We start from the raw sequence: 22357 nt of genomic DNA on the forward strand, positions 1-22357 counted from the left end.
TACAATGCCCATACCCCTACTCAAAATACAATCCCATGGCTATGAAATCAATAACTTTATAATATATTAAGTCAGATCTTGTAAGCTTCCCTAAAAAGTAGAGTTAGTCTAACATGGAATAATACCTCTTTCTGAAATATGTTTTGAAGTTTTGTGTTATCTGGTGTTATCTGGTATAATCTGGTGTTATCTGGTATAATCTGGTGTCATTTCCCTATCTGCAGCATGTGGTGCAGTGTGTGTTTGTGGCCATAAGAACCATCGGCAACATCATGATCGTCACCACGCTCTTGCAGTTCATGTTCGCCTGTATTGGAGTGCAGCTTTTCAAAGTACAACTACAACACATACAGAATTCCTAGAATAAAAACAATAATAATAATTTTATAATAATCCATGCGCATCTTTTCCATAGGGGAAGTTCTACCGTTGTACAGATGAAGCCAAGTCAAGTCCAGAAGAATGCAAGTGAGTATTGATAAATAAAAAGTGTAGAGCAATGCGCAAAATCAGAAAATGTGTAGAGAACGGGCAAAAAGTAGAAAACATACATATATTTAACAGAATCCCACACAGATGCAATAAATAAAATATTAAATATAGTGTATTTTAAGTATAGTGTATTTTCGTCCACACTTTGCCTTTGTTATAATTTAAATGATAAATTGCTATAATTTGTCTTTATTATATAGAACAGACTATATAAAATCATTGCTGCTGAATTAACTTCTAGATTGCAGAGGTGCATTTGGGGATTTTACTGTGAGCTGAGATCTTGTGACTGGGATGGTGTGAGGATTGTGAGTTTGTGTGTGGCTTAGTGTGTCTTTTCCTCTCTTTTTAGGGGGACATATATTTTGTATAACATTGGCGATAATGCATTGCCACAAGTGCGGGAGCGGATATGGTACAACAGTGACTTTAACTTTGACAACGTCTTGATGGCAATGATGGCCCTCTTCACTGTGTCTACCTTTGAGGGCTGGCCATCGTAAGAACATCTATGTTCTCCATCTAATCAAATGTTCAAAAGTTTGTGGACACTTGCTCATGCATATTTCTTCTAAAATTAAGGAAATAAATGGTTTCCCCTTGTACTGCAGTAACAGTAATATTCTCAGAAAACTACATTTTACATCTCTGTGAGGATCTGATGGCATTAAGCCACATAATTATTAACAACATCAGGTCCTGATGTTGAATGATTAGTCCTGGATCACAGATGCCATACTGGATGGAGCTCAGTTACTTTGAATAGTAGAATAAAGTTACACTGATTCAGTGTTTGAGGGCTTTGACACTGGGCATGGTCAATGTAGGGTTATGTGTTGCTGTTCCAGAGTATTCCGTTTCATACTTTCTATCAGAAGCAGGCTTTACTACATAATCTATGAAAACAAGCTGTGAGTGAGCAGTTAAACCGGGAGTGCATGCACAATGATGTTACTATATATTTACTAAAACATACAAACCATATTTGAGCTAAAATAATAAAATTTACTTTAAAAATTGTGGAATATCCAAATGCTACTGTAGTTATGTGCCTACTATTAATTTTAATGTGTCTATTTTCCTTCAAGCCTCTTATACAAGGCCATAGACTCAAATCGAGAGAACATGGGTCCCATCTACAACTACCGTGTGGAGATCTCCATCTTCTTCATAATCTACATCATCATCATTGCCTTTTTCATGATGAACATCTTTGTTGGTTTCGTCATTGTCACCTTCCAGGAACAGGGAGAGAAAGAGTATAAGAACTGTGAGCTGGACAAAAACCAGGTCAGAGAGCTCAGACCTATAGAGAGAAAAATGAAGTTGCAATTCAGTTGCAGTGTGTCTTGCCATTTACACACCTGCCATGATATTCCGACAAAGTTCCTACTGAGTTTTATTATTATTTTAAAAATATGAATATATATTCTCCCGTTTGGAAAACAAATACTATTTAAAAGTTAAATAAAAATAATTTTTGCTAAACATGTACAGTTTAAGAAACACGTTTGTGTTCTTGGTCAGTAGGTGTTGCTGCAGCTCCAGCACACTCGGTGTTGAATGTGGGTGTCCAGAAAGAAGGCCCATTTTTGACCATAGAATATGATTTTGTACTTTCTGGTTATGGCATTGTATACCTCTACCAGAAATACAGGGGTTGGACAATGAAACTGAAACACCTGTCATTTTAGTGTGGGAGGTTTCATGGCTAAATTGGAGCAGCCTGGTGGCCAATCTTCATTAACTGCACATTGCACCAGTAAGACCATGTGCATCCAATGGTTCAAACATTGTATCCTGAAGGTGGTGTCGTGTATCAGGATGACAGTGCACCAATACACACAGCAAGACTGGTGAAAGATTGGTTTAATGAACATGAAAGTGAAGTTGAACATCTCCCATGGTCTGCACAGTCACCAGATCTAAATATTATTGAGCCACTTTGGGGTGTTTTGGAGGAGCGAGTCAGGAAACGTTATCCTCCACAAGCATCACGTAGTGACCTGGCCACTATCCTGCAAGAAGAAAAATCCCTCTGACCACTGTGCAGGACTTGTATATGTCTTTCCCAAGATGAATTGATGCTGTATTGGCCGCAAAAGGAGGCCCTACACCATGCTAATAAACTATTGTGGTCTAAAACCAGGTGTTTCAGTTTCATTGTCCAACCACTGTATAAAAAGTGCATTATTTGCAAGGCAGCCTAAATTCAGTATGCCCAACAATTACCTACTTTTATAGGAAAAGGTTATTTTACCATGGTAACTAACAAAATATTTGTAATACATATTGTAGAAAACAATATATTCTTTTATGATTTGTGTATATGGATGCTAAAGGCTTTAACTAATGCAAAATTCCCAGTATTCCCACAAAGCAGGCGGCTGGGGGTGGAGAAACCACAAAACTATATCAAAAATAAATACAGCATTGCAAATATTTTCATACTCTTATTTAGTAACCTGTGACACAATTTGTGTGGTATTATATGAAAAGTGTCACTGTACAAGATCCTAAAAGTCGGTCTGTGCTGAATAATGTTGTGAATACGGCAACAGGTACATATGTATTAAGGCCTGTCTAGGGTGTTCCTGCCATGGACCCACTGCAACTGTGATCAGTATGAAAAGGCTAATTAAGGTGAATGAATAAATAAGCATATGCATATGTTTTATAAAGAATAAAAAAGTAATTCTACATCTTAATCTCAAGCAGCTATTGATAGTGCTCTGATCCAGTGGATCCATTTGTTAAATTCACAGGCAGTGATTGACAGCCTTCTGATTCACTGGTACTGGGTAGTGTCAGATTCAGCATAATCTTGTGGGAGGCCATTACGATTTATGGCTTGTGGTGGCACCCCACGACACACACCTGGTTTTCATTCTGCACAGTATACAATGTATTGGAACCAACAGTTTTGCTTAGTTATATGCCATTATGCTTTTAGCTCTGTCCTACTGTGCTTGTCTCAACAGCTCAACACTGAGGAATAAACATAGAATATTTAAACAGTCTACAGTCATTTCTCTACCTCTTATTCTTTCTGTATGTTTTTATTCTCAACAGCGCCAGTGTGTCGAATATGCTTTGAAAGCACGTCCCCTAAGGAGATACATCCCTAAGAACCGCTACCAGTATAAGTTCTGGTATGTGGTGAACTCCACAGGCTTTGAATATGTCATGTTCATCCTCATCATCCTCAACACACTCTGCTTGGCCATACAGGTGAGGAGGAGACTTGGCTTTATATTTGTCATTAATGTATCATCCATACTAAAGAAACCATTGTAGCCAAAAATCAATCCTGACCTCACTGTAACAAACAGTACCTATGAGTTAAGGAGAAATTCAGAGAATCAAGTGATCGTTTAACCCTTATGAGTCGCTGATCACTGCTGCCAATTTTAAAATTCTTTGTTCTACATGTTCGTTTTATGAGGCCAGACAAAGTAGAAGCAGAAATATATCATAATTAAAATATGATTTTAATATTGTCATTTTAAAAAGAAACAAAAAAAATTGGAATCTACGGACTCTTGCAAACTGAATACAGTAAAGGGCATGTGGGAGGGCTGAACTTGCTGGGGGAGAGAGAGAGAGAGAGAGAGAGAGAAGAGAAAAGGCTGAATAAACACTACAGATATATACAAAATGGCCTAAAAAGCCTAAGGGCTACAAGTACAGACAATTTATTTTTCATTTGTTTATGCTTTTACCTATGGACTTCTTTATGACTGCTAAGTAAATAGAGAAACAAATACCAAAAGCTTATGGTGGTGCACTTCAGCACATGTTTGAATTTGCTATGGTTATTGGTTTCACTACATTTCAAAGTACTTCCATATTTCTCTCCCTCAAACAAATTCAGTTGCCTGGCAGAAAAGAAAAGTTTTAAAGGGGACTTGAACTTGAATGGTAATGTCCATCCATGGTTTTCTCACGTTTCTTACAGCACCATGGCCAGTCTCATCTCTTTAACTATGCTATGGACATCCTCAACATGGTGTTCACAGGGGTCTTCACGGTAGAAATGATCCTCAAACTTGTCGCCTTTAAACCCAGGGTAGGTTGGTCTAATTTATTTTTATTAAACTCCAGCCTTTGCAAGTAGTCAATGCAGAATTTGGATCTCACTGGGATTTTAGAAATTGGGCACCCTTTGTCTGAAGTAGAGGTGGGCGATACCAGAAATTTTGTTATCAATCCGATACCATGTTGGTATCAAAATTATCGATATTTGGATTGATCCGCCCACCTCTAGTCTGAGGTACTGACAGAATGTTGGATTTCCTCTATTTCCAAATTCCAAGGGTTCCCTTATACACCCAGAGTTTTGCCCCAAGGACTATTATGTTAATTCCTTCCCTTCCCTCTTTATCCTTCTCGTTCCCTTCTTCTTTTGTCTCCACTGCTTTTCTGGCTGGATGCTAAACATCTTTGCGTAGGGTTATTTTGGTGATGCCTGGAATGTGTTTGATGCCCTGGTCGTGATTGGCAGCGTAGTAGACATCATTCTGAGTCAGGTAGATGTGAGTACAGTCTTTCCCTCCCTAGCCATCATCATCCCCTTACCCCTCTCTACTTTCCTTCTTCCGTTTCTCTCTGGGCTTGTCTCTGTAGGGCACAGGTTGTGTACTATATATCTATCCCCTCTACAAATTGTGTGTATATGGAGTTTGAGGTCCAGAGCAGACACCATAGATCCAGGTTAATTAACGACGTGTCATAGTGTGGCTGAACATTTTGAATACTGGATATTTTTGTAACGTGTTTGGAATATGTGTCTTCTGTTAATCCTCTACACTTTCTGAAAAAAAGGTACGGTAGGGGTACAATATTGGTCACTAAAGGTACAAACTGTTTAAAAGTCCAGTTTTGTTCCTTAAATGTACATTACATTCTCTGCTCCAGGAGAGATACATGTCTGTAATCTTTCATTATAGAACTATGTCATATTAACAAAAAAAAACATAATAAAAGCCCTGGAGATGAAATCAACATAATTTTAAAATCTACAATTATAATAAAATAAAATAAGGTACAATTATGTTCCCTAATTAAAGGTACAAACATGTAGGCTTGAGGGTACCAGCACAGTGACAAAATTTCTGACAGTGTAGATTTGTTGCTTCAGGAGAGTCTTTATTAAAATAATATAAAAAATATCACAAATATCACCTCATAGTAGAGCAAAATAAATTTAACTGAAACTTATAATAATAATAATATTGTATTTATTTATATTTATAGCACTTTTCAAGAACTAACAAAAATAGATAGGAAGGTACAAAATACAGAAAGTACAAAACAGCACAGATACCAGTGGTGGGAGGATGTAGCCAGCCAGTGAGCAGCTCTGAAACAGGGTTAAAAACGGGATCTCTGAATTGACAGTCACTTTAAATATTAGCAGTTTTAGCAGGCTGCTAGCAGAAGATGGGCTTTCTCGGTTGAAAGTCTCTGGCTAGACATTGGGAGAAACAGCAGCAAATAGAGGGATGCCAGTGTGCTCTCCACTGGACCTGACGTCAGACGAACAGGCGGAATCAGACACTAACAACTTTAAAATAACACTAATAATTATTTATATTATTATTGAAATAATGGTTTTAATTAAATAGATATAATTATTTTAATAATTAGACTTTATTAATTAGACTTTACTGGACATTTTTGGCAAAATTGTCTATAAGAAGCTGTTCCATGCATTCCATCATCTCAAATGAAAGCTACCTCCTGGTATGCTAAAATTGGCTGTTGACTTGCAAAGCACAGATACCCACTATTAAGACATATTTGCAACTTGTTATTTTGAACTAGAACATATTTAAAATTATGGTTAAATATGAAATTGTGCTTTGACAACATTTTATCAGGTACTTGTTTGGAAACAAACCTGTAGAATGCTGTTCAGGCCAGCCCACCCTACACTCTAGACCTGTAATGAGCTTTTTAAAAATTCTTAAGGAATCTCATCTTTTAAATCTGTATCTATGGTAGTAATGCTCTGATAAGAGGGCCACTGTGCTTGTGAAAAGGTCAGAAGCATAATTTATAGATTATAACTCTAAATAATCCTAAACAACGAGATAAAAGCGACTGTTCAGTGAAAAATCTGGGCTCAAGTACAGACAGAATTCCATTCTAAGATTTCTGCTCCAGCCAATTGTCTTGGGGTTAAGCTGTCTAGTAAAATTTCCTCCAGGGAAAAGGTTCAACTTAAAGCTATATAATCACAAATAAATATGATAACATTGCTTCCTAAATAAAGGAATTGATAACTTTTGAAGATAGTTCCCCAGGGACAGTGTAGTATATTTTGGCTTATCAACTACGTTTTGTATGAGGAGAAGATTTGATTATTGAGAAAATAAATATGATTTTTCACTGAATTATTGCTTGAAATTATGTTGTGCAAAGACACTGGTGTCTTCAGTAATGCATGGAATATCATCAGCATGAATCCTATGTTATTTTACAAGTACTTAAAGCTGACGTGTCTCAAACGCAGTGCACCCTCTTCAACTCTATTTCTATGGATGTAACGTCATAATTTTGACTTTCTTTCTGTGTTTCTTTCCTCTCATTCTCTCTACTCTTCTTTCACTCTCTTTCTTCTTTCTCCTCCCATATCTTGTTTGGTGGGTGTGAGCAGCACTATTTTGCCGATGCATGGAACACGTTTGATGCCTTAATTGTTGTTGGTAGCGTCGTTGACATTGCAATCACAGAGATCAATGTAAGTAGTGGTGGACCTGTGTGCTTGGCTGTTTCTTCCGCTCAAGTGAAGGGTCTTGCAGTATGTTAGCCTTTGTTTAGTCAGTTTAATGGTCAGTATTTTTTAAATGTATATATAGTGACCAAATTATTCCTAGATAGCTCCTTTAAAATGTTCAAATATTTGTGAGTAGCGGTTCTCCAAAATAATTGCAAGGCCCTACACCCTCAGAGAGTTTTCATGTTCCCTGCTTTGCATTGTTATTGTATGTTCTTATTTTACATATATGCTATCGCCCATCATGTTCTCAGAAGCCACAACCGTGTATGCACACACATTCCCATTTACAACTTATAAAATGTATGGAGATGTACACATTTTAATCTCGCATTATATTAATTACATGTTTATGAATATTATAATATTTTTCATCTTATTACATATTGAAGCTTTATAATGTATATAGCATTTACTGAAATGGTTCTGTTTTAAACCGTAACGCACCATTTGAAACATTTCACTTGTGACAACGGATATTTCTTTGTTTCTTGTTTGTAATTTGCTGAAATGTAAATGTTGGATATGAAAAGGCTGAGGGCAGACAGTGGGTAGGTAAAAGCATGCTAGAAACACCTTCTATGCCACATGGACAGTCATGCGAAAAAGTTTGGATGCCCCATGAAAACCTTTTTGAACATTTTTCAACATATGGACATTTGAGCTTCATTTGAACAGTATTTAGAGATGGAGCTTATATAACTAAACAAATAAGCCTAAATGTCCATATGTTTAAAAATTTTCAAAAATATAAAGGTTGTCATGGGGTGTCTAAACTTTTTCACATGACTGCAAATGCTCTGTATAAAATTGTTCTATGCTGGGTCTAAATATAAATGTTAATATAGGGCTGTCAAAAAAACTTGATTAAACTGGTTTATTGCTTACAAAATCATCAATTTAAGCCATCTTATTAGCTCACAATCTGATAAACAGGGTATCCACTTATTGTTATAAATCAATGTTTAAAATATTCTCCATAAGGGGGAGCTATTGACTTTCAAGTGCCTCTTATGTGCATTACTGAAAGAGAAGGAATCAGCAGCATGAATGAGTATATGTTTGTAGTTAGAACTGTCATGTACAAAGAAAAATAACATGTATATTAAGGCTTGATTAGTTAGGGCTATTACTACTGTTTGGCAAACAAACATTGATTTAATAATCATTATTCATACAATTCAATATAATCAATATGGACAGCCCTATCAATTAGTGCTGGGTGATAAAACAATATCAATATATTTTGATTAATTTTTGCTCAATAATGATGATAAGCTTTGGGTAATATGCTATTATAGTAAATTAACAGGATGAACCTCATGAATGTGAGAACGTAAACAAGACTACGTAATAGGTTTAATTTAAGTGCTTGTGTGTATGTTTGAAATATATTTATTAAATATATTATAGTCTCTTGTTCACTCTGTGATTTGGGCTGTATTTTGTCTGGTATGGCGACCCAGGACAGTGCTATAAATTGAATTGCACTCTGCACCTGAAGCGGGAGTGCAGGAGCCAAAATACCAAATATTAGCATACATGCAATTGTTAATAAAATTTGTATAATATTTTAAAGAACTGAATGTGTTTTATGTAATGTCCTATTCTACTTTGTCTTTAACGTTATGTATTATTAATTGTTATAATAAAAGATGCTGTAGGGAAGTTTTAACATTAGCCCTTTGATTTTTAAACAGACAGAAGCTCCCATTGTTGTGGCAGTGGAGCCAGGGGTAAGAAGCCCCTTACCTCTGTTGTTGATGGGTGTTATTCGTTAAAAAAAATACTTCACCAAAGCTAACATGGCCATAAATGGGTGAAAGCTAGTGGGGGTCATTTCTCATTTCAGTAGCCCACATTACCTTTCATTCATTTTTAGCTGTGTTTGATTTTAGGTGAAGGGTCTGTTCCGTTTTTGTGTTCTTTTCTGTGTCTTTGAAAGAACGGATGTTCAAGTGTCTACACTTTTGTGAAGATGTCCGAGAAGTCAACACCACTGAGTGCATGCGTCTCAAAATAGAATGACCCAAAGTCATGGACAGCAACATCTGACGCATGAAGTGCACCATGGGAATTGGAGTCCATGCTCACCGCACTTGATTGTGGATGATACCATTTAACTGACGTAGATTATTTTCTCCGCATGTGTCCCTTGTCTGTAAAGCACACACTGAGGCATATTCACACACAGCAACACTTACTTTGTGTGACTTTTGACTTTTTTTCTCCCTTATTCTGTTGATTCTCCCTTATTGAGAAAAACTGTGTTGAACTCAGAGGCTTTAAAGTTCATTTAAAGCTTAAGTCCATAAGTTTTATGTAAAATATGGAAATGATCACAAATGTTCTCCTTTGATTTTTTTAGAACACAGAGGACAGCGCTCGCATTTCCATCACATTCTTTCGTCTGTTTCGAGTCATGCGTTTGGTCAAACTGCTGAGCCGAGGGGAGGGCATTCGGACACTCCTCTGGACTTTTATAAAGTCCTTTCAGGTAAGTTTATAACAGTTGTTTACTTACAATAGCAGGATTAGTGATTAATTAAAAAGGGATAGTTTTTTTCATTTTCTTCCTGATATTGCTCTCCATCTAATTCTCACTTTCTTCCTTTCCCAGGCCCTGCCCTATGTCGCTTTGCTGATAGCCATGCTCTTCTTCATCTATGCTGTCATTGGGATGCAGGTTTAAATATTTCAGTTTCAGAAATGTTTTCACATATGCAAAATATTTTAGTAATTTATTACCTAATGTGAGCTTTGAATGAATGGGGTGATTTACATATATTCTTGTGGTTTAGGTCTTTGGGAAGATTGCAATGGTGGATGGCACCAGCATCAATCGCAACAACAACTTCCAGACTTTTCCTCAAGCTGTACTCCTGCTGTTTAGGTATGTATAGTCATTTACAAAAATACTATATATATGTATATTGTTGAGGCTTTCCCTATAGGAACCAAATATAGATTTTCCTTTATGCTGTTCATTTATGCGTTTGATTGCAAAACAATACAACGTAAACATACAAACTGAATTTAAGTGTAAAATGCATATTGGTTGATACAGTATTGGGTAGCTGCATGCCATGAATGTACTTAAATATTGTTTTGTCATTCTTACTCAGGTGTGCTACAGGGGAGGCTTGGCAAGAGATCATGCTCGCATGTTTACCAGGTAAACTGTGTGATACAGAGTCTGACTACAATCCTGGAGAGGAAAGAACCTGTGGCAGTGGCTTTGCAATCATCTATTTCATCAGTTTCTACATGCTCTGTGCTTTCCTGGTACATGCAAATTGCAGTGCTTTATATTTTAGTTTCACAAACATCGCTAGAATGTGCCGATTTAGATTTGCGGTCTTCTAATTTTGAGTCTGATGGAAGTCATTTTTTTCCAGATCATTAATCTGTTTGTGGCTGTCATCATGGACAATTTTGACTATCTGACACGTGATTGGTCGATTCTGGGACCCCATCATTTGGATGAATTTAAAAGGATTTGGTCTGAATATGACCCAGAGGCTAAGTGAGCTTCTTCCACCTACTGTACCTCCTTTAGTTAGAAGAGTGTTTTGTGTTTGTTTTGTTGCTGTTATTGTTGTTGTCACAGTGTGCATCTCTTACAGAGGCAGGATTAAACACCTGGATGTGGTCACATTACTCAGAAGAATCCAGCCACCACTGGGTTTTGGTAAACTGTGCCCTCACAGGGTGGCGTGTAAGGTGCGAACAAACATGAACACATGTCACAGACATAAACACATATAAACAATGCACACCAATTATGCTTAAAGGTGACATAGGACCTGGGGAAGTTAATACAATGTCTGTGATATACTTCTACTATATACTATATACTACTACTTAATAAAATAGCTTGTTGTGCAATACATTGTAAATAGAGTAGGGTATGTATTCAGCAGTTTTCGAATATTTTTTCTTCATGCGCAATGCAACAGCATTTTTGCACAGCCCTCCACTGATTCATGTTGAGGAGAAATTAATTACTGCATTTCTTCCTGCTTTTTCCCCATAATCTATGTCTTTGTGTAAAAACCTGTTTTATACAGAAATAAACATTATTACAGTAAAATACTGGTGCCTAATACATCGGCTCCACTGTGACCACAAATAAATGCACATTTGGTTAGCTCTCTTTCACACACACAGACAAGTAGTGTCTAACGTAAGTTCTGATATGGTCTTTTTAGAGACTGGTAGCCATGAACATGCCTCTGAACAGTGATGGTACTGTCATGTTCAATGCCACACTCTTTGCCCTGGTCAGAACTGCCCTGAAGATCAAGACTGAAGGTGAGAGATTCACAGTATTTCAGTGGATTCTATGTCTAGATTCTTCCACTAAGACTTTGTGATATGAACTAATTGCAGTATTGGATTACATGACTTTGCAAGATATTAAACCATCATGGCGCTCCCAATTGATGCAATGGCAAAAGTGTTGCCCTAGCACTAGATAGTCATAGGGAGCACAGCTTGTATCATTCACTCTTGGCGGGTAGAGAGGACGTGCAGCTTCATAGTACGTAGTTTGATAGGAATATTTGGAATCCCTTGATTAATCAAACACCGCCAGATGAGGTTGTAAAGAAGTGATTTATTAAAAGACTTACTTGCACAATTTGTAGCCTTCTGTGATATAGGGCTTGAGACAGTGATTTTGTGATGAAGTGCCTTGTGTGAAATGAAGGACAGGGATAGTTATTCATCAATACTCTTTTGCAATAGTTAATTAAATTAATCTTGTTTTCCTTTCAATGTCCTTTTATTTAGTTTGGTTTGTACACAATGGGCACTATACGTACTTGCATATTGGGCCCACCACATGACATACAGTAATGAAAAGAATACAGGGAAGGAAGATTTATTTGACCATTTAGCAGGTTGAAACCATCACATTAAATATGTACCCTACACTTATCTAACAAGTGTTTCATAATTTGGTGAATTGTGTAATATGTCATAAAACTAAGCCTTCAGGCAAAATGTACAAGTTAAAAAACAAATACCTCTCCTTTCCCAGTTTATCTGAGACTTTAGGCTGATTTAGATTGATTGCTCTATTAATATAAACATAAACCGCATTTGAGGGTCTATGTATTATAGGGGGTAATATAGTGCAGTACAGTTATAATTAAACTTGAAAATTCTAAATGATTTAAATGATGTAAAATGATTTAATGGTATGAACATACCAGCCCAGGAAAAAAGTCTGGGGATGAAAGGGGGCAGTAATATAATATCCAGTCTATTTCTCCTTCTCTTGGAAGTTTGATTTCATCTACAACATCAATTATGCTAATTTTATCCATATAGCATTGATATGTAAGACTTGATTTTTAAGACTTAACTAGCCCTGCCAGCATGGCAGAAGCAAAACATGGGAGTTTCACTCTGGGAGTTTTAGCTTCTTTCCTGAACCTAAATATTTAGATTCTAATTCAGTAGAAGGTACTATCTGTATTTTGCTGTGTGCTTTTGGTAAAATGTGTCCTTCAGGAAATTTGGAACAGGCCAATGAGGAGCTGAGAGTTGTCATCAAGAAGATCTGGAAGAGAACTAGTACAAAACTCCTGGATCAAGTGGTACCCCCGGCAGGAGGTTAGAAACACTTGTACACCACACACACACACACACCCCTGTTCAAATGTTTATAAATTGTAATCTTCCTGTCTTCACCTGAAAGTCTTTTCACATATCTGCTGTGGATGAAGTTATCGCGTTTGTCAAGAACTTCCTTTGCTCTTATTCCTTCATTTGCTGTTGTCAGGAAGTGTTTCTAACGAAAGATCAGATAGTAATCCTGAGAGTGTAGCTCATTCTAGAGTAGATACGAGCCCTTATCTCTCATGCATAAGCACATATGCACATGCACACAAACGTACACCATCTCTCTGTCTGTAACTGTCTCTCTCTCTCTCTCTCTCTCTCTCTCTCTCTCTCTGTCTCTCTCTCAACTGCTTTAGAATTTATGAAAATGATCTGCAAACATCAGTGTTAACAAAATAAAACTATTATTTTCCAAATTAAGTCTTGTTACAATACTCACTGGAATCTACACACAATATATTCATTTGACATGCAAAGTTTTTGCTGTTTTTTGTAGTAGATATATAAAATATCATCTATATTTTATGTTCATTATGAGCCATTCTATAAAAAGCACTTGTGTCTAGCAATGCTGAGACATATCATTTACACTTAGGGATGCACAATGATATATAAAAAAACTTGGTTAACCTTAGTTAATTTCTAATTAAATTAACAACTTAATGAATTGTATTTTTTAGACATATTTGAAAAACTATATAATATTAATATACCAGCATCAACATGAGCAGATACCTACATGAAAAATATTAAATATAGTTGTTGCTTGCTTGAGCTGTCTATCACTGTTCTCTTATCTTTTTAAAACACATACTTATCTTTCTCTATGAAATCATATTTTTAAGCTTTTTGTAATTATGTTTAATATAACATTTCTTAGCTTTGCTGCCAAATGCTTCTTAGCTCTAGTAATGTCTGTGCTAGAATGTAGACTGCATGGTTAGTGCTTGCATGCTTGTATGCATGCTTGCATGTTAATGCTTTCATCTTTCTTCCTGAGTCTCTGTCCTCTACAGCGCCTCTTTGCTCACTCTGCTTGCTCTGCACTTGCTCCTTGCTCTGTTGAGTTACCTGAAGCAGTCCTGTTTTAGGCTAGAGGCATGGAGCTAGTTACCCGTCGCTGAACTTTCCCCAGCTCACTTATTCACTGTTATTCAGACCCTAATCTGTGGTGCTTACTCTTACAATATAATTAACTGCTTTCTAATAGCTGCTTGCTTTTGCATGATCCAGTTTTGAGATATCTGTTGTCATGTTATCATGTTTATTTGGCTAAAGTTTTTTCTAGGGCTGAAAGCTTAATCATGTTTATATCATAATCACTACATGAAAGAGTGTAATTTTCCTATCACAAGAATTGAAGGTTTAATGGTAGCCTACAATAAAGATCAAAATTAGAGAACAATTTACGTTTTCCAAAATTTCAAATTCATAGCATAGCAAATTAAAATAATTCTAACATGAATTGAAGTTGAAGCCTGTTTTAAAAGTTTTATATGAAAATATAAAAATAAAAAATTAATTTTGATCACAGTTCATTTTCAACATTTTTACATTGAAATTTTAATATTGAAACATTTATTAAAATCATTAGATATAGAATATTTTAAAATTATGAAGTAGTCTTTTACTGTATTCCTTCATGTTAAAATCATGAGGATCAGGAGGATGCGTAATGATACGTTTTTCTCTAATTCTGATCTCTAAAGTATGATGTAAATATTGTTCATATTTTGTTTTTATTTCATCTGCACGGAGCTTGTTAATGTTGTGTAGATGGATAAGAAAAATCTGAAGCTGAAGCAACTATATTTGTGACATCACAAACACTACTAACTGACATAAATGGCAGTGTTCATACTTCAGGCCAAAATAAGTAGAAATTATGGTCTTCTTGGCTAAAATAACAGGCCTAGGCTTAAAATATAAACAATCACAATTTGCACAGTAATAACAATATTGTTTGAGAAAAACGTCTAAATGACTTTATGCTCTACTTCTAGCTACACTTAACTCTTTCATGATGGCTGAGTTCTAGGCTGAACTTTAGTAGGTTTGCCAGTAAGATTTTATTTTCCCCCTCACTGCCTAGTACATTTTTGACTCATGGGCATTCTGCATTATCTTTTAGAAGAGTAGTATATTATTAATAGAATACAAACTTTCCATTGAAGTCATTATCATAACTTCCTGCTAATGCTTTCACTGTGTAACCAGGCCTCAGGCATATCTATTTATTTTCACATGGGTGCCTTACCACAGAGGTCTTTTGTGTGCCTGTCGAACATTATGAGTAAGATACCGGAAAGGTTTAAGCTATAAAGATATTTCACTTAAATATAATTTCAGGAAAAACAAGAAAGTAATATATATGTGAGTACCTGTGATTAAAAAGCAATCAATGTCTTAGCTATTATTGTTTATTGTTTTAGGAGACTTGCTTTTAGTTTTCAAACTAAACTCACCTTTCTACGACAAGTTCAGTTCAAAGAGCTTTATATTCTCAGCTTCTCAGGATCCAAGTCATCCCATACATATGCAAATATATTAACATTTAGCCTGTGGAGTAACCTGTCAGTTGTTGTTTGATTTGCAAATTTTTATTGTTTAGTAACAGCTTTTTTCAAACCCATATTTTTAAGTTATTTTCTCTCAGTAGCAGAACGGGCTTTTTCAGATCTGAAGGAAGATTTGAGCTTGATTTTCTCCTGTAAGTCAAAGGGAAACACTTAAAGTAATGTTTAACTATAATGGTGACAGGTTTGTTGGTCTGGGAGGTCTAAGAGGTCTTTTCTCAAAAGAAATTTGGATTTAACCGAATGCTTATGATTATGTTTTTTCTTATTTCAAGAATGTCCTAATGAATATCTACATATGTGAAAAACCTACAATGTAATGAATCTTCAATTTTGACTGGGAATTGTATAAATGAAAATAGACTCAGATTTATGCACATTACTGTAGAAAGTTAGCTCTTAAAGAATCACTCCTTCAATATGCTGTAAGTTTAGGACAACAGTAGTATCTTTAATCTAGAGCAGTGGGATGAAGGTGAAGCCAATGGGTTTTGCCTGTTAGAGCTGGTTGTGATTATATTTGTTGACCTAGAAAGGGATTGTGTGGTCTGTTCACTTAGATGACGAGGTAACAGTGGGGAAGTTCTATGCCACTTTCCTGATACAGGACTACTTTAGGAAATTCAAGAAACGCAAAGAGTTAGGTCTCGTGGGACGGCACAATCCCAACCTTAACACCACCATCGCACTACAGGTGAGACTTCACTTGTCAATTCAGCTACAAATCATTAGGGGGATTTAGTGGTGGGACTTTATATTTTATAATCTAAATATATAAAATTATGGTGTTTGCAGTTGAAATAGTGTGGGAATAGAACAGTGTGTGGTTATATAATGTGACCCCAAGACAGCATGTCAGCATGAAAACAGAAATGTAATTCAGAATAGTTCAGTTCAGTTGGTAAAATTTGTCTTGTGTTAGGCTGGTCTTCGCACGCTACATGATATTGGCCCTGAGATTCGCAGAGCCATATCATGTGATCTACAAGATGAAGGTCTAGTGGACTTCAACCCTGATGAGGAAGAGGAAATATACAGGGTAAGAAGGAGTTGTCTCAATCTTCATTGTTTGTAGATTTCTGCATTCTTAAAAATGCAGGTTAAATTAACAAGGAATTCTTTGCAATGCTATCAGGTTTCCCACCCATTTCTAGAGGCCCTGCTCAGTATATGTTACTGTTTTCCCTGCTCCTATGACATTGAATCCAGTGAATCAGGGCCTAGTTGTGCAATGTGCATTTCATATCACTTTTCTATCATTAAGGTATCAGTGTTCATGCCTGAGCTGTTGCTTGTCCCGGGATTCTATTTATCTTTTTTTTATTCAGGTTTCAACTGAAGAAATTTCAAAAACAATGTGGCTAAACACATTCTTTGCATCTGCAAATGTTATTCTTTGAAAGGTCATTATGCAGCTTATTCACACTGAAAAATGTCTTTTTCAGTGATGTCCACTGAAGGAATTTCACATTTTTGGCCCCTTTTTACAACAGTGTAGAGTAAATGCTCAACAATGCTCAGTGAGAGTAATTGAGACTTGAGAGGCCTGATGAGTTCTAATGTTTAATCTCCCTCTCTTCTTAGAGAAATGGTGGTCTCTTTGGAAACCATCTGAATCATGTAAATGGAGACCACCGGGGTCTCACCCACTCTACCAATGTCACACAGCGACCACTACAAGTCCCGCCTCATCCCTTCTACGTCCAAGTGGATCCCCCTCCACATCCACTCTATTCCCCAAATCAGGATTCTTACCCCTACTCCCACTCCAACCCCAACTCTTCATACCTCAAATCTCCCAAATCCTCAAACTCCAACCTCAACAATGCCAACGTGCCATGTGGGCCTACTCTATCTAATGGTGGGCAGTGTCCGTGTCACGTTGATGGGCCCAGGAGCCGGGTCTCTTCCTTGGGTTCCTACATCAACCTCAGGAGTGATGGAGAAGCACTGCAAAAGTCTCATTTTAAGAGGTGAGTGCTTTATTTGAGCTGAGTATTGCTTAATCAGGGTTTATTGTGTGATTATAGCTTATACATTTTTTGGGGGTTTTTTTTCCTATTGTTTTTTTAGGTAATTTAATATAGGCTTAATTCAAATAAGGGTTCTTAATCAAGTAAAGTTGTCTTTGAACTTTGACAAGAAATTTCTATAAACATTGATCAGTTTTGATATACATGCTAAACTGAAATAGGCTAAGCTGTAGCAAAGTTATTGAAGTAGGTGTGGACAATGAAGCGTTTTGGTAGAAATGCTTGTTTTTAATTAAAAAGGTATTTCCCAGAACAGTCTTTAAAGCAACAGTTTGGAAATCATTTTGATGCTCCACTGAGCTGTAGTAGGGAGAATAGAGCCTCTGTCATTTCTACTCTGAGCTCAGCACTGCAGAAACTACAGGAAACCAACCCCACTTCCCTTTTCCTGCTCTTGATTTCAGGGCACTGCAGTAAAAGTGAATTATTTTCTTCAGTTATAGGAGGAGCCCAATAGCAAAAATACAGCATCTTACATGTTGTTTCTTTAAAAAGACAAGAAATAATCCCACTAAAGACTAGAACAGGTTTCAAAAAGGGAAAAGACATATAATGAAGGTGGATTACCACAACAACAAAACATTTATACACAAAACGACTACACATTATATGAAACATGACATTTACAATTTAAAACCAGAGGATGTTTCCTCACCATTAGCTCTCCAGTCTGCTTGTGTGCTGGAAACTGTTCTAATGTGATGCCAAATTCAGGAGAGATGTGGACCTTCTGAACAGAAACAGACTGAAAAGCACTTCCCCAGAATGGTTGATGTTGCCTTTAAAGCACTGTACAACATTTGTGTGATGTTTCCTTCCATTATGTGTTTTGTAATTACTGATGTGACAATGCCGTTCCTCTATGAACGTTTCCCCTTTATCTTTGTCAATAGCACCCTCACAACAGTTCATGTTTTTCTACCAGAACACCTCTCTTGAGAAACTGTGGTTATTGTTGTTGTTTCTTGTCTTTTATCATGCATGCATTAAACCATCCATCCATTCATCCATGCATGTGTATCATAACTGATTGTCACTCCTCTGCCTGATGGAACAGACCACGATACTATGAGACCTACATTAGGTATTTTTAAGCCGTTATTATCCCTTTACCCTCTAAACTAATTCATCCTTTTATTTACATGCTCTTTGTGACATCTAATTTAATAATAAATGTCTAATACATCTAATAAATGAAAGACAGGTCAGTTATTATTGTGTATAAAGTTATATAAACATACGTTATTATGTAAGTTATGTAAGTTAGCCATCTACTGGTTTTCACTCATTTGTGTTTTTCTTTTTTTTCTATTGTTGTTGTTGTTGTTTTTTTGTGGGGAAGGGGCAGTGTTTGTATGTTTTAGCAATGTTAGCATTTCTAAAATCCTACAACTAAGAGAATATGTTTGTATGGTATAAGTAGTTGTAACCGTTTGTTGGCGGAGACTACAAGAAAACACTGAAAATGTTCTATTTCAGGTCAGAAGCAACAGCTGGTTGCTATCCAACCATCTGCCGGGAAGACTCCACCCACAAGCTCAGTGATGACGACAGAGGTTCAGGGGAGTACTACAGTGGAGAGGAGTATCAAGAGGATGACCTCGTGCTTTCAGGAGACAGGTATCTCCATCACATTCACAGTACCATTTCTTGTGAATTGTTCTTGGCAGCAGTTAGTCTTAGTTCTTCAATACACATTCCTTTCATAATGTCTTGGCTTTAGGAGGTCGGCCAGGGATTATCCAGACACCATGAGTGATTTAGAGGCAGACATTCCTGATAGCTATCAAGAGCCCGAATGCTTCTATGATGATGATGAGCAGCCCATTGTGCAGGAACCCAAGAAGTCACCCAGGAGGAGACTTCTCCCCTCAACGCCTCAGAGTGAGACAACAGAGATGCACAGTTCATATATATAGAAATATATGGGTGAAGAATAATATACAGAAAACATGGCATATATTCATTTCAGCTCCACTTTCAAGGCTTTACCATCAATCACTGTAGTATGTAATTTAACAACAGGCAGCCATTTGTGAAGAATATAAGTATATGGAGATGAATGACTTTTTTTTCCTGTATATCCACACTTGTGTTTTTTTTTCCACCACTGAACTTTAAATGTAATAAATGTGTTTATAATGAGAGGTTTATGCACTGCAGCCATCTCTATGTAGTTTCACACACTCCTGTACTGACATGTTCAGTTCCCTAAAGAATGGCTTCTTTCAATTCTTACACATTACGCTAGTTCATTGAACCTGCATATTTAACCACAATATCCAAGAGCATTTATCTTTTTATTCCCACTAGATTTAAAAGAATATGTCATTTCAAGCACTCTTCATGTTAAAATAATACCAATTTGCTAGTACAGACCATGCATGTAAAGGCTGAAACAGGGAGGTGTTTTTGGGAAGAAGTTCAGGGTGGCTTAGGAATGTGTATGTGTACACACACTCAAACAATAACAGTATCAATCAAACAATAACAGGCTTTAGGGGAGAAAACAATTGGGAACTTTTTGATCATTTAATATTTCCCCCACTTTGACATCCATTTCAACTCATGAAGAGCTTGTTAATGGTTAGTTGAATTATTATATATAAAAATTAAATATATAAAAAATGGCATTAATAACTGATCTGTCTATCTGTCTATCTTTCTATCTGATTGCTTTATTTCCATGCAGCTCCTCTTCGGCCTTCCTTCAACTTTGAATGTTTGCGCAGACAAAGCAGCCAAGATGAGATCCCCCTTTCTCCCTCGTTTCATCATCGGACCGCTCTACCTCTTCAACTAATGCAGCATCAGGTACCATCTTTCAGCATGCGTCCCATAGATTAAATACCTCTCAATCTATTTCTTATTCTATTTACTTATGCCCATATAGCCGGATTTCTGTGCAGTGTCAACAAGCTACCGTGTGTCTCATGTCATGTACATTATGTTTACAGTAACTGTCAAATTCAGTTTTGACAGGTTGTAAAGTACACTTTTCATACGCCTATTAACTTTTACTTAGCGACACTAATGTTACCACCATGATACGCTCCTGATATGGTCAGATAAGGAGCAGATAGTTAGACTCAACAAAACCAGGTAAATTTGGCAACATTTCAGGACATGCCAGCAAGCTATAACAGTTTTTAAAAAATAAATATTTAGTGAAAAGTGAACTTAATGGCGTTCATAGGCAGTATGATATAATATTATATTAATATGCAATGAAAAACATTCATTCATTGATTCACTCATTCATTGTCTGTAACCGCTTATCAGGTTCAGGGTCGTGGTGGGTCCGGAGCCTACCTATCACTGGGTGCAAGGCAGGAACACACCCTGTAGGGGACAGCAGTCCTTCACAGGGCAACACACACTCACACATTCACTCACACCCTCAAACATATGGACACTTTTGAGTCCCCAGTCCACCTACCAACGTGTTTTTGGACCATAGGACAAATCCGGAGAACGCGGCGGAAACCCACTCGGACACAGGGAGAACACATCAAACTCATCAAAGTTAGTCACCCGGAGCGGGGCTCGAATCCAAAACCCCAGGACCCTGGACCCTGGCACCCACAATGAAAAACAAACAGTTCTAATTCTGAAATTGTGCATTTTCCCCCTGACTGCACATACATGCCATAAAGTGTGTAAACAAGAAACCCATCTGTTGTACTGCATCTGTGCACTATTATCTATCAGATTCACGTTTTACTATTACCCTTCGTTACACACTCTTACAGCCCCTCACAACTTACATTTCTTTAGCTATTGCCTGATTAACCACTATGTGAACAAGCCAGCTGGCTAGCATCTTATTATTAAAACATTTCCAGTTTTATTTTATTTAATTACACCTTCCTGTTGTTAATCACACATTTGTATCATGAAACTGCTTGAATGGTTTGTCACCAAATGACATGATTTCATGTTTTCATGATTTATGTTGGCTAACTTTTGACTTGTGTTTACAACTAACACTGGTCATGTTTGAATAACCACCAAGTTAGGTTTATCCTAATGCTACTATAATATTTTTTTATATATAAATATTTTTAAACATACTTTTTATTATATTAAAATACATAAATATATCTTGGTAAATATATGGTAAATATATTTATTTTGACCAATTATATTTTCATTGTCCAAAGAAAAACAAAGAAACTCTGTATGCATTCTTTGAAAATTTCATTATGAATGGACCAAAAGAAATGGACTAAAATTACTTTGGAGAATTTGTGGACTTCCACTGAAATGTTAAGGTTGTTTCTCTCCTCATGCTTTTCTTTGGGCAACGACTATTTGCATTTAACTTGGCAGCCCCAAAATATCTCATTGTTCTGACTGTTGATCCTGATATCTAGGTGATGGCTGTAGCTGGACTAGACTCCAGCCGTCTCTCTCCTACTCGCTCGGTCCACTCATGGGTCACACCTCCAGCCACACCCCTGTCCTACACCCCTCTGATCCAAGTGGACTGGCACGGAGCTCCCCCCAGCAGCAGCAGCACGCCAGCTTTGACTCGCCGCAGCTCCTGGTACACCCAACACGGTCGGGACCTCTCCCACAGGTCAGCCACACCCACCCGCTCGCACCTGCGGATCCCACCAGGATACTGCCCTCAGTACCTGCAGCAGAGAGGCAGTGCACATAGCCTGGTGGAGGCGGTGAGTAACCCAGCTTCTCATTATATCCCTCACACCACAAATTTTTTTTTATTTATTTTTTTTTATCGTGAGAAGGCTCCTAAAGAGCCTCTTCATAAGCGCTGATGCACAAGCACTTCAAGCAACACTTAGGCCCAGGATATTACTGGGATACTTTTACCATTA

At 36.9% G+C, this 22357-nt stretch overlaps 1 protein-coding gene across 1 annotated transcript in view; it reads left to right on the plus strand.

The window, feature by feature from the left end:
- cacna1db (calcium channel, voltage-dependent, L type, alpha 1D subunit, b) overlaps positions 1-22357 on the plus strand; it is a 114109-nt gene that overhangs the window by 91059 nt on the left and 693 nt on the right. Inside the window, exons 26-50 of the mRNA XM_066644480.1 lie at positions 225-332; positions 416-468; positions 845-991; positions 1581-1782; positions 3565-3723; positions 4451-4561; positions 4944-5021; positions 7807-7824; positions 8974-9009; positions 9642-9770; positions 9894-9959; positions 10075-10166; positions 10399-10558; positions 10672-10799; positions 10900-10996; positions 11485-11587; positions 12794-12895; positions 16041-16174; positions 16403-16519; positions 17065-17453; positions 18571-18597; positions 18993-19133; positions 19237-19397; positions 20206-20327; positions 21890-22192. Of these exons, the coding sequence (XP_066500577.1) occupies positions 225-332; positions 416-468; positions 845-991; positions 1581-1782; positions 3565-3723; positions 4451-4561; positions 4944-5021; positions 7807-7824; positions 8974-9009; positions 9642-9770; positions 9894-9959; positions 10075-10166; positions 10399-10558; positions 10672-10799; positions 10900-10996; positions 11485-11587; positions 12794-12895; positions 16041-16174; positions 16403-16519; positions 17065-17453; positions 18571-18597; positions 18993-19133; positions 19237-19397; positions 20206-20327; positions 21890-22192 (3183 nt within the window). The remainder of the gene's footprint in view (positions 1-224; positions 333-415; positions 469-844; positions 992-1580; positions 1783-3564; positions 3724-4450; positions 4562-4943; positions 5022-7806; positions 7825-8973; positions 9010-9641; positions 9771-9893; positions 9960-10074; positions 10167-10398; positions 10559-10671; positions 10800-10899; positions 10997-11484; positions 11588-12793; positions 12896-16040; positions 16175-16402; positions 16520-17064; positions 17454-18570; positions 18598-18992; positions 19134-19236; positions 19398-20205; positions 20328-21889; positions 22193-22357) is intronic.

The sequence above is a fragment of the Hoplias malabaricus genome, chromosome 14 (assembly GCF_029633855.1).
Source record: "Hoplias malabaricus isolate fHopMal1 chromosome 14, fHopMal1.hap1, whole genome shotgun sequence".
NCBI lineage: Eukaryota > Metazoa > Chordata > Actinopteri > Characiformes > Erythrinidae > Hoplias > Hoplias malabaricus.